Genomic DNA, 12,498 nt, shown 5'->3' with positions numbered 1-12,498 from the left:
AAGTACCCATCCATTGTCTTCTCCTCCAAACCCCCCCCCATCCTCTTGACTCATTTCCCAAGCGCTCAATATTTTATCTCTCGGATGGGTATCCAGTTTATTCATTTTGTTTCCTTGTTAATCGTGGTTATTTTTTTGTTTTGTTTTTTGGTTACTGAAATTAAAAAAGAAAACTTTTATACATCACCCCTCTGTTCTGTTATTGCTGTGAAGCTGTGGATTGGTTATTAATATTAAAGAAAAGACCTCATGCTCTAAAATAACAATGTTTAATTCGCCATGCAAATGAACATACTAAGTCAATCTCATAGTGTTGATTGGTTCCCACTCTACCTCGGATGCAGACGTTTCCAAGGGCTACGCTACAGTACTTTGTTTCTGCTGGAGTGTACAAGTATCTAGTAGGTTGGCCCTCCTAGGAAACGTATGATCTGGCTGAGAATCTCGTGCCAATTACAGTGAATGAATGGATGAATCATGTTGTTCCTAACAGCACTTCTCCAGATGCTCAAAGAGCTTTAGTGATGAGGGGAAAACTCGCCTCGGCCACCACCAATGTGTCGGAACCGGGGTACCCCCTACTCTTCGCAAAGAGTGTCATGGGGTCTTTAATGACCTCAGTGAGTCAGGACCTCGGTTTAACCTCTCATCCAAAAGATGTCCGCTCCTACAGCACAGTGTCCCCATCACTGCACTGGGGCATTGGGGTTTACAGTGGAACACAATAATTCATATAAACGGTAGAGATAATGTACAAGTACAAAGCTTGTTCTAATGCATTTTACATTAGGGGGGGCAATAAAAAAATAAAAAAAACAAAAAGGAAAGTTGGGTTTCATCCACACGTTTTATTTCGTTTCAATGTACAACTTGAGTACTACAACATAAGAAACACTGAGCCCTGTTCAGATTTTCCATTTAAAATGCGTATTTTCAAAGCGATATCTGAAAAAGGTCGGCATCAGTGTAGACCCCATATGGGGTCTCCCAATGAGAACAGCTGCATCCAGTTTGTCCTCTAGTGTTCAAATTATTTGGTTTTTTTTTTATTTAAAAAGTGTTTGACACTTTATACTGACCATTTTCAAATAAAGGTCCACACACAGTCATACATGTGCAAACGCCCCCAATCATGTTTTCTCATCGCATGCGCACACACACACACAAAATGGCAGGTACCAGAAACTCCTCCCCCAGGGCTCTTGTGGCAGGTGAGCTATCCTCGGTACAAAGGGAGCTGCCCTAGAAAGAGGCACTAAGAATACATCAGATAGGATTTCATACCCTGGGGATGTGTGCATTATCCTGGGAATGCTAATGGATAACTGCTCCCAGCCCAGAGAAAGGGTCTGTGCTTTAAATAAAATGACAGACCACAGTCTTCCATGCCTGGAGGCCCAGCCTACACATGGGGATCACCCAGATACCTTTTCAGACACACCTGCCCACATCCGGCGTGCTAACGCCAGGTGTGGCTTACCTGGGCCCTCAGACGAGTGCGCGTCAGTGAGCTGAAGATAGCATGGAGTAGAACACAGGAAGTGACATCATGTGAAACAGCACAGGAAGTGACATCACGTGAAACAAATGCTATGCCCTCCTACAGATGGCAGATGTCAGGAGGGCAGTGGTCATGATGGGGAACCAGGTTGCGTACAGTGGGGGACGGAATCCTGTCCTAACATTTGAATTTAAACAGTGCAACGGCTGCGTCACCATGGTAACCACAGGCTTATAACGCATATATGCACGCTCGCGATATACAGCACAGAGAAAGTAACTGCTGTTAAAACATTTGTTACAAATGTCTGTCGGAGATAAAGGGAGCTCCTATCAGAAGCTAGGTTAAAAGCATTTTCCAAACTTTAAAAAAAAAAAAAAAACCACAATGTGTGCGTTAAAAGTTGAACTAGCGGGACTGTACTTAAATACAAAGCAATTAAAAAAATTTAAATCCCTTTGGTGAATTCTTCATTGGTATACTGACTTGTTACAAAAATTATACTACACACCAATTTTCCTATGAAGACGGATCCTTTGCTTCCCATGTTGTATGTACATGTACTGACTGTAATTACTGTCAGCAAAAATAAAACAAAAACATTTGGAACCGAGTGTCCAGAAAGAGCACTGTCCAGAAGCTCTTTACAAAGTGCAGCGTCTGCGCTCCAAATCTGGCCGTGCGACCTTCGTCATCTCTCTCTCTCCCTCCCTCCCTCCCTCCCTCCCCATTCTTCCTGTTTCTCCACGCCAGTGGTAACCAGCAGCTAGGTGTCCTGTTGAGCTGCTGATTGGTAGAATGAGGTGTGCCAAATTAGGGGTGAAAGGGGAAAAGCTACTAGACGGTAGAGCTTCGGGAACAGGGCTGGTGTCCACTGGTGTTGGAGATACCAACCCGCTTGGCAGGCACCACCCCGCCCGCCTGGCACCACCCCGCTTCCCAGCGCGGAGACCGGCCGCCCTCGCCCGCCCAGTCGCTAACGCTAACGCCCGACTGTTCCCCGGGGCGCTCCCGCGTTTGGGCGATGAACCGAAGAGCAGAAACACAAAACGAACGCGTGAGGAGGTGCGGTCACCTCGCGTGCGCGTTCCTGCCGAGCGGTTTTCTCGATTACAGGCTGGATCGAGTCCGGAACGGACCCGACAAGTCGGTCCCAAATTACACGTTTACTTTAATTCCAGCCTGATGAGTCAGCTTCGGCGGGTTTTCCCCCCGTTCTCCTCCAGCCCTCGATGGCGTGACTGCGGTTGGATTCAGCGCCAGTGAGTTAATGTCGCAACCCCCCCCCCCCCCCCCCCCCCCGCCCCCCAGACCAGATTTCTAATGGGAATCCCCATTGAGTCCCTCTTGTCCAACTGTGCTGTTCAGTCTTGCCTCTTCTAAACTCTGGAGATTATAACTGGTGAGATCTGTGGAAGCCGGTCCCAGTGCTGCAGTGCATTATGGTGCCGCAGTAAAGCGATCCTCCCGGCCTCTGGGAGGGACCCGGGCATTGCCTCCAGCGTTTCCAAACGCTCCCGCGTCCACAGAGTCCCCAGCTCAGGAGCTCGCTGGCAGGCCCTTAAAAAGTTTCACCAATAAATACAGTGCCGTAAATAAAGCAACCGAAGGTCCAAAGAAAGGTGAACGCAAGGCGCCCTTTGGCCTTTCGTCTCTGTTCAAATACTGTCCGCTTCCAGGCCTGTGCAGCCTCCTTCAGTACCGTAAGGTATCCTGTTAACACCAAAAAAATAACAGTCTTCATCTTTTCAGGCCAGATATTTGGGTCACTTTCCAACTGATGCAATTCTCTTGCCAAACGCGCCATTTTTTCTTGTTGTGTTCCCCAAACTGCTGTCTGTTTGGAGTCTTTGTTTTGTGCTTCTCCATAAACTGAGAGATTCAGTCAGTCCACCTGCAACCGTAACCGTCCCAACTGTGGGGGGGGGGGAGGGAGGGGCGGGGGGGAGGCGCAAGGAGGGTAATGAAAGCAGTGCAGCTCATAGACTGTGTGTCCATACGGACTGAGGAAGCCCATTCCCGTCTAAACAACTTTTTCAGAATCCACGCCTTTCACGAGTCGGATCTGTTCTAGGCCAACGGCTGGTCCACTCCCTTCTCCTCTCCGAATCGAACCTCCCATGGGGTCCACTCTGGAGAGACAGGCCCAAATCTAGACGGGTGACTTGAGGAAGGGGGGTGGGGGTTTGCTGGGTTGTAGAGGGGGTTGGGGGAGGGCTTTAGTCGGCGAACTTGTGCGTGTCCCCGTGGAGCCAGCGCTGGGGGGGCAGCGCCGCCTCGTTGAGGTGCGAGCACTCGCCCCCGCACCGGCAGGACCGCACGAACATGACGGCCTTCCGGAAGCGCTCGCCGCCGGGGCAACCGAACGTCACGGCGACGGTGCGGGTGCGCCGGGGGGAGCAGCAGCGCCCGTCCACGCACACCCCGCAGTAGCTGGGCCGGTACAGCCGGGCGCTACGGCAACCGGCGTGGGACAGGCGCAGCGGCTCCGGGGCCTTGTGCATGCGGGAGCACTTCTTCCCTTTCTGAGGAGAGAAAGGGGGGGGGTATGGGGATAGGGAGGGGGGAGGGGGGGAGAGAGAGAGAGAATTTGGGATTGAGACGGGACATTAGCACTGCAGAGAGGGGTTGAAGGACAGAATGTACGCTGGTGATTACCATCACACTGAGAACTGTTGGTGTGTACAGTACAGTTCAAATTTTTTTATTTTTTTATCACAATTTATTTGTTTCCAAATTTTGGAATTGCCATGCGACAGGAAGAGGAGGAATGTGGTGGTGCTGGGTGTCAAAGAGTCTACGCCATCCGCCCCCGCCCCCCATCTTCCCCCACAGGAGGGGGGGGGACAGCCCGCCCCGCCAATCAGAGATGTAACTCAAGCTCTAAAGCGCTGAAACGCGCAGGCGTCTGACACGGCCGCCTCAGGCACTGGAATCCGACCCCTCTGCTGAAGGACCCCGGGGGATTGCAGTGGCGCTCCCTAAAGTGTCCGTTTGATCTTTTCGGGACAGTGCACCGCCAAGAGGCAGCTTGGGCTCACTGCGGCTAGGGGGTGTGGCCAGGAAGGTGCGGTCTGGGAGGTGTGGCCTGTACCTTTGAGGGGGATGGGCTGCAGGGAGGTGTGGTTAAGGAGGCGGGGCCTGTACCTTGAGGGGGATGGGCTGCAGGGAGGTGTGGTTAAGGAGGCGGGGCCTGTACCTGGAGGGGGATGGGCTGCAGGGAGGTGTGGTTAAGGAGGCGGGGCCTGTACCTTGAGGGGGATGGGCTGCAGGGAGGTGTGGTTAAGGAGGCGGGGCCTGTAGCTTGAGGGGGATGGGCTGCAGGGAGGTGTGGTTAAGGAGGCGGGGCCTGTAGCTTGAGGGGGATGGGCTGCAGGGAGGTGTGGTTAAGGAGGCCGGGCCTGTAGCTTGAGGGGGATGGGCTGCAGGGAGGTGTGGTTAAGGAGGCGGGGCCTGTAGCTTGAGGGGGATGGGCTGCAGGGAGGTGTGGTTAAGGAGGCGGGGCCTGTACCTTGAGGGGGAGGGGCTGCAGGGAGCTGCACGGTCGTATGTTGCACAGCCGCGTCTCTTTGGTCAGCTTGCACTGGCCGTTGTCGTTGGAGACGCGCGAGGACACGCCCATCCCGCAGCTGCGCGAGCAGGGAGACCAGCTGGTCGTCTGGACGACGCACTGAACCCCGACCTGCCTCCACGCTGGAGAGAGGGAAGGAGAAGAGACGGAGAGAGGGATGAAGAGAGCGTGAAAGGAGGCAGACGTCAGCTCTGCTCTCCTCCTACAAAGAGGGTGAGTTCCATCTTTGACCACACCCACCTCATGAATATTCATAAGGATACCATTTGCTATATTTAGCAGATGTCGCAAAAGTTTGAATATGTGAATGAGTGCTACAGTAACATCACAGTCTCAAAAATAAGTGTTAAATCCAAGTGTTAGTGGCAAGCCAGAGATACAGTTGAGCAGGGCTGCTCAACCCTGTTCCTGGAGATCTACCGTCCTGTAGGTTTGCACGCCAACCCTAACAAAGAGATCTTGTTCAGCTGTTAATTCGTAGAGTCAGGTGTGTCAAATTAGGGTTGAAATGAAAACCTGCAGTATAGAGGAGAGAGAATTTCTGCTTTTTGAAACGCGAGGGGCAGCCATTTTGCGAAAAGGAGAGGGAGCATCGATCCCCTCCGTGCTGAGGCCCTTACCTGCCAGGTGCTTGTACCGGCTCATCTTATCCCACTTCTTTCCCGCCTCCAGGAGCTCGTTGCTGAGGCTCTTGTGGGGTTTGTAGGGGTAGGGGAACGCAAACGGACTCGCGCGCGGGCGTGTGGGAGACGGCGCCGGCGCCCCCTTGTGGCAGTGCACCCTGGGGCAGCACTGCCCCGGCACCTTGGCGAGGCGGGGGGCGGGGCAGGAGGGCGTGGCCAGGGGCACCTGCACGGGGCAGAGAGGCTGGCAGCCCACGGCTCCGTCGACGCAGGTGCACAGGTGTTTGCAGCCGGCGGGGAAACTCTCGCCGTTCTGGAACATTCTCCCGCTGTACTCACAACTACGGCCCTCCAGCCTCGCTGCACAGAGAGAGAGAGAGAGGGGGGGGGGGGGGGGGGGGGGGGGGGGGGGGGGGTGGGGGGGGGGGAGGGGGGGGGGGGGGGGGGGGGGGGGGGGGGGGGGGGGGGGGGGGGGGAAGGGGGGTGGGGGGGGGGGAGAGAGAGAGAGGGAGGGAGGGAGAGAGGATGAGGGAGAGGGGGGAGAGAGAGAGAGAGAGAGAGGGAGGGGGAGGGGGGGAGGGGGGGGGGAGGGAGAGAGGGGGAGGGAGGGAGGGAGGGAGGGGGGGGGGGGAAAGGGAGAGGGAGGGGGGAGAGAGAAGAGAGGGAGGAGAGAGAGGGGGGAGAGAGAGAGAGAAGAGGGAGGGAGGGGGGGGAAGAGAGAGGGATGAGAGTAGGAGGGGAGCAAGAGAGTGGAGGGAGTCCGAGAGGGGGGAAGGGGGGAGAGAGAGAGGGAGAGATTAGTTTATAATTCACTTCTCATTTTATCATTCATAAGCACTGTTACTTTTTCCCCTTTATATTACTGTACTGTGTGTCTGTGAGGGTGCTGAGTGAGCTTCTGTTGATGCAGCGCCAGAAATGTAAACACTTCAAACTATGTTCAGTTATAGGCCACCTGACAGGGGGCTTTGGGGGCTAGAGGGCGTCACCGCCCCCTCACCTCCACACTCAGGGAGGGGGGACAGAGGGGGGGGAGGGGGTCAGTCCTGGGACGTTTCAAGTCGACATCCGACAGATTCTAGTGATGATTCCAGGCATTCAGGGCATCTCTCAGCAGGGTAGGGTTACATCAGCACAGCTGTCTTACACACACACAGGCACGCACGCACTCACTCACGCACACACACACACACACACTTACACACGCACTCACGCACGCACACACACACACACACACACATACACACGCACTCACGCACGCACACACACGCATGCACGCACACACATACACACGCATGCACGCACGCACGCACACACACACACACTCACGCACGCACGCACACACACAGGCACTCACACACACAGGCACTCACACAGGCATTCACACACACACACACACAGGCACTCACACACACACACACACACACACACTCACACACACACACACACACACACAGCATGTGTTGCTGTCCCCCCACACCTGTGACAGTTACACACATGCAGAGGCTGGCCTCAGTTCAGTCTGACCACACAACCACAGCCTGCTTAAAATAACAAAAATAACTCACTTTTTCTCCCCAATAAACATTTTTATAGCTTTGCATTTAAGAGAAGAACTTTTATGTGATAAAATAACAAATATAATCATGCTGAGTAAGCTTACAAAAAAAAAAAGAAATCAACAGAATTGGCTTTTCAAGGTATCATTAATTTGCCTCATTTAATTTTATTTTTACTTTTGAGACAAAGTAATTAGAGGGCTGCACTCAGAAACCAGACTTGGTTTAATGTTCAAAGCCAAACTAAGGGCACTGCTATTGTGCAGCTCTGTTTCTTTAAAAGCTATAAGAATGGGTAAAAGGTGAAATATAATCAATTTTTATTGTGCCTTATGTCATTCTCTTGAAGGTGTAGCTTGTCATGCCTCCTAGTTTGACTTGGCATAGGTTAGGTCAGCGTAATGTTCACTGTGTGAACTGGACTTAATGTGTTCTTGGCTATGAGTAACTGCATAATCAGTATTGTACCTTATTGGATCTGTTTTGTCGTTGTTCCAGTGACCTTTGGTATGCGCTTGTACATCGCTTTGGATAAAAGCGTCTGCCTAATAAATGTAATGTAATGGGAGTGGGTTAGGGTCGTCCTTCAACAAAATCACTTAACGAAAACAGCAAGGAGGTACCTGCTTAACCGTGCGATCTGGAGGAAAGGGAAAGGCCAGCCATTCAGTGTCTGAATGTGGGCTGAGATTCTCGCGCGGGGTGGGGGGGGCGGGGGAATGACAGACGTGACTATCTGATAACACGGATGAAAAGAAGGAAGTGAGGGCAGACAGGGTGGAGAGGGAGAAAGAAAGAATGGAAGAAAGAAAGAAAGGGAGAGATACTCTATCCCTCCTTTCATTAAGGAAGTTGTATTCATAGACCACGCTGGAATCTCAACTTGTTTACAGTGCGGTTTGAGCTTTGGCCTCTCTCTGGGGCCGCCCAAAAAAAAAAAACTAAAACAAAATAACCCAACAGCATTCAAGTGTCCATTCTTTAAATAGAACCAACTCTTCCGAAACCAAAATAACTGAGTTTATTGTAACACGCTGAGCAAAGTATCTAATGACAGGGGGTTCAAACCCTGACAGAGAACTGCGTGGGCAGTCGTCTGAGACAGATATAATCTAACCGCAGTGTGGTCAATCATTCCTGGGACATCACACTACATTTTATCTGGCAGACACTTTCATCCAGAGCGACGTACAATAAGTGCATGCCGAAGGTCGGTCGTGGGAACAACTACAGGACACAGATCAGATAAGATACAATTGTCCTGAAGTGTCAGTTATCCACAAAGCCATAAACATCCAGTCTGGTTCACACAGTAAACATCGGCTTAGTCTGTGAAGTTACGGCAAGCCATAAACCAGACGGGACTGAATAAAATTATTAATTACGTTAACCTCTATTAACGTTATTAACCTCCATTACGTTCCTATCAACAACCGTCAAATTAAAGTGAGACACAGAGTGGGCATCAGTGCATTGCACCCGGTCGGCTACAAAGAGTGGCGCAGATTAACTGAACGGAGCCTAACCCTAACCCTAACCCTAACTTAAACCCCTACATAGGCGCAATGCATGCTGCCTTATGACCTAATAGAATTGGCCCCGCCTACCTCTGCACACGCCCCTGGTGCGGGCCACGTCGTTTCCGTGGTTACACTGCAGCCCCTTGTGGTGGTCGCAGGGGCGAGCGGCGTCGCAGTCCTCGTTCAGCTGGGCGGCGCACACCTTGCAGCAGCCGCACCCGTCCGGCACGGCGCTCACCCCGGGGGGGCAGCCCACGGGCGCTGCGGGGCACGTGCACACCGTAGGGCAACTCGAGCGCGCCTGTGGGAGAGAAAATCGGGAGACGCAAAAATCAGGCTCAGGCAAATACACACACACACACACACCGCATCGCAACACGAACCCTACCAAACGCAGCACGCACTGGAAATGGAGTTCCCTCCTGTCCAAGGAGGGAGGAAGTGCAACTCGACTTCCTGCCCTTAGTTCTGTGCATCTTGCTATGCACTGTGGTCTTAATACGTAAATAGGCCTAATTAACTTGACGATTGAGTCTGGACCCTTGTTTTACACTTCAGGGATTGCTTTGCGTATATAAGCATCACAAAGAAGACTGGAAATCATTTGTAGCTACTGATTGAATGAACAACAATGTAAAATGTTAGAAACTTGGATCTGCGTTGTAAATAAACGGAATTGGACAGACAGGGGACAAATGTAAAAAAAAAAAAAACCTCAAAGCAAAGTGACGTAGGCTATTCGTGGAGCGTTTAATTTCCAATAGCTTCAAAGATTGAGGCTTTGTCCAGGACGAGTTTTGTCTGCATTGTGCTTGAGTAGGCGGTCCGAAGTCCAAGTCGGTTCGTTTCCATGCCGACCGGAAAACGGCGTTAAGAGGACAAGGCTGGTCGCAAAGGAAAGCTTGATTCACGTGGTGCAGAAATTCGAGAAATTCCCAGCTTGTCTTTTAACAGCGGGAGCCTCCCAAGCATTCGGCTTCAACCGTATCGCCGCGGCTGCACGGGGTCAGATCGTTTCCAGCGACGGTATTCCGGCTATTTCCAGTCCTGAGCGCGCACCACGATTTTACTCCCGCTCGTGGTCCCAGGAGTTTACTCTCTCAGGACACCCTGGGCTGGAAGTAGGCTACACCTCTCTGGCTCTGAAACTCCCGTATAAACTTGGGGCGAAGTGTGCAAGTCGCTCGTGCGAGAAAACTGTTTAGATTTACATAGCCCACAGACAGCGCGTAGGCCTGCATCTGACTCAAATGACTCAAAGAACACTGATAGTTTGCAATATGGATAGATTGCAACATGGCCAAAATAATCCATCAACCATTTGGCCCGAATGCGAATATCAATGCCATCTTTAATCACTGATTAAATAGATAGAGATTTGGTTGTGCAGTTTAATTTTTTTTACTGATTCATTTACATGACCCGAATTGCTCCTCCTATTTGTGCTCGCCCGATTTGCTGATCCACCATCTATCATTCTCAATAAACCATAGTCTATAGTTTATTCGGTGCATGTATTTGTATGAAAAACTCATCTGTAGAACTGGTAGATTAGTGGGTGCTCTTGACGATAACCGGATGATAAAGACATGACTTCCAGTACGTTGATATATGCAATGTCATAAAATTCAGTAACACTGTTAAAATACCGATCTACTGTAGCCTACTGCTATTGTTGCTACTGCCGTTAGCAACAACTGCGCGAGGCTCCGTCGGTGCTGCTTTCGTGCTGTGGCTCGCAGCAGGTCCACCACGTGAGAACTGCACGCTCTGTTTACATAAACCCCGTACGCAGCAACTGAAATAATGAGACGAAACGCGAGGGTAAAAGTTTTACTTACTGAACCAACGGTTGCCATGGTAAAAACAGCCCAGAAAATGAATTTGTCCATCTTGCTTGCTTATAAAAAAAAATTCACCTATATTAAAAATAACAAAATACGTTCGTTTAGACGTCTGTCTTTTCTGTAATTTAACTATTCAGTAACAGTCGTGGTATGTTTTTACTAAACGTCTGTTCTGGAAAATATGGGAATGTAGCCTAGAGAACAAAATACATGATGGCTATTTTTACAGATGACGAACTAGTTACAGTACTTTCAAGGTTGCGTAGAACTGTTACAGTTATGTCTGAAATTCCCTCTGGTACTGCCTTCGCGCCTAACACTTGCTAGCAACTCTTCTTCAAACTGTACCCGCAACTAGGTTTTATACCGTCCTCGTGCTGTTCACTCCAACCCCGCCCACCGCAAGACGTCCAGCCAATTATCATGCAGGCAAGTGGCCAAAGCATTCCAAAGGCGGGGTTCAGAGCTCCGAAACGGAAAGCAGGGTTTGAGGGCGCCCTCTGAGATGAATGCAGTCATTCATAAATTTTAGAATTACTACATTCCAGAGGGGTTCTGGCTTTGGAGTATATTTACATTTGTTGGAATAAAAAAATATTATCGACGCTTTAATGTCGCGTTCACACGCTTCCCTCTCTTTACCGTCTGCTTTGCGTACACCAAGGTAAATATTTCCAGCTGGCCCGTGCGTGATCGGTTAACTGGAATGTCCTGCATTTCTCTCTTAAAAAACATTGAGATGAAGAGGGAGAACAAAATAAAATAAGCATAATTCACGTGCGGGGATCCTGCAATCATTGAATACACTTGCCAGAACAGAGGCAGACAAGCACAACGATGATGAAGATGAAAAAAGGAAAGTCATGAAATCACTAACTGTGGAAGAGAAGGGCTGTGTATGCCAATGCTGTGGCCATGTTTCTTTTAACCTGTGAAATATAGGCTACTTAGAAGAACCTCAATCTGGGACCACAAAATACTAATTTCTGACATTGTTGTGATAAACTGCTCTGGGTATGAAGAGAAAAAAATGCCTGAATGGCTTGATCTCCTATTATCTTCTCTTTTCTATATTCCTTTTTTTCTCGCTTGTCATGCCACGATCTTCCCCCTCTTTCAGTTCTCTTTGTCTCTTTCCTCCCTCCCCATTTTGCCACACATCCCTCCACACCCCCCCCCCCCCCCTTCAAATCAATCACTCTATCCTCTTCCTCTTGTTCTTTACCCTGCCGGACATCCGTCTTCATCCGTTTGGCACTCCTCCTTTTCTCTTCCTCCTTTTCTCTCTTTTCCCTTCGCCCTTCGTCTCCTCCCCTCCCCCTTCTCTTTCCCCTGGAAAGGGTGGTGTTGAGGGAGGACGGGGAGGGAGGAGTACACAGTGAACGCAGAGGTAACTACGCTGCAGGTGTCCAGTGTTCCCGTGACCACCGCGTTGCTGGGGCTCAGTCACACTGACACCCTGTACGCCTGCGACGCGCTGCGCAGACATACCGTCTGACTGCGCAGTGCGCGCATCCACACCGCCTCCAAAGCAGTCACACTGACACCCTGTATGCCTGCGACGCGCTGCGCAGACATACCGTCTGACTGCGCAGTGCACGCATCCACACCGCCTCCAAAGCACACCTTTCCACATGCTGACATACTCCACTCCCTTTACTGTCTTTCTCTCTCTCTCTCTCTCCCCCTCTTCCTCTCTCTCTCTCTCTCTCTCACACACACACACATACACACACAGTTATTTTTGTTGTGATTTCTAAGAGCTTGGAGACCCGTTAGAAGATGCAGTATTTCCAGTTTGGTCTGGAACAGTCCCAGTTTGGCGTACCAGACACACATGTACACACACACTCTGTCTCTCTCACACACACACACTC

The 12,498-nt window shown here is 50.8% G+C and overlaps 1 protein-coding gene across 1 annotated transcript; it reads right to left on the bottom strand.

The window, feature by feature from the left end:
- Positions 1 to 2,427: 2,427 nt before the first annotated feature.
- Positions 2,428 to 10,946, bottom strand: si:ch211-106h11.3 (CCN family member 1). Its single transcript, XM_035397355.1, has 5 exons — positions 10,616 to 10,946; positions 8,862 to 9,075; positions 5,693 to 6,055; positions 5,013 to 5,194; positions 2,428 to 4,026 (listed from the first exon to the last, which is right to left on the bottom strand). The coding sequence occupies exons 1-5, from the start codon at positions 10,664 to 10,666 to the stop codon at positions 3,721 to 3,723; spliced, it is 1,116 nt and encodes a 371-aa protein (XP_035253246.1). The 5' UTR covers positions 10,667 to 10,946; the 3' UTR covers positions 2,428 to 3,720.
- Positions 10,947 to 12,498: the final 1,552 nt, after the last annotated feature.

The sequence above is a fragment of the Anguilla anguilla genome, chromosome 17 (genome assembly GCF_013347855.1).
Source record: "Anguilla anguilla isolate fAngAng1 chromosome 17, fAngAng1.pri, whole genome shotgun sequence".
Classification (NCBI taxonomy): Eukaryota; Metazoa; Chordata; class Actinopteri; order Anguilliformes; family Anguillidae; genus Anguilla; species Anguilla anguilla.
The sequence above is the reverse complement of the archived record's forward strand: the minus strand, read 5'-3'. Positions and strand labels throughout refer to the sequence as shown.

Bases quoted from the DNA above. Each gene is read 5' to 3' on its own strand.
- si:ch211-106h11.3 (XM_035397355.1), bottom strand. From the start codon at position 10,666: ATGGACAAATTCATTTTCTGGGCTGTTTTTACCATGGCAACCGTTGGT. The intron at 9,076-10,615 runs GTAAGTAAAACT...TCTCTCCCACAG, and splicing joins CCATGGCAACCGTTGGTTCA to GCGCGCTCGAGTTGCCCTAC. The intron at 5,195-5,692 runs GTAAGGGCCTCA...CCCTCTCTCCAG, and splicing joins CCGGTACAAGCACCTGGCAG to CGTGGAGGCAGGTCGGGGTT.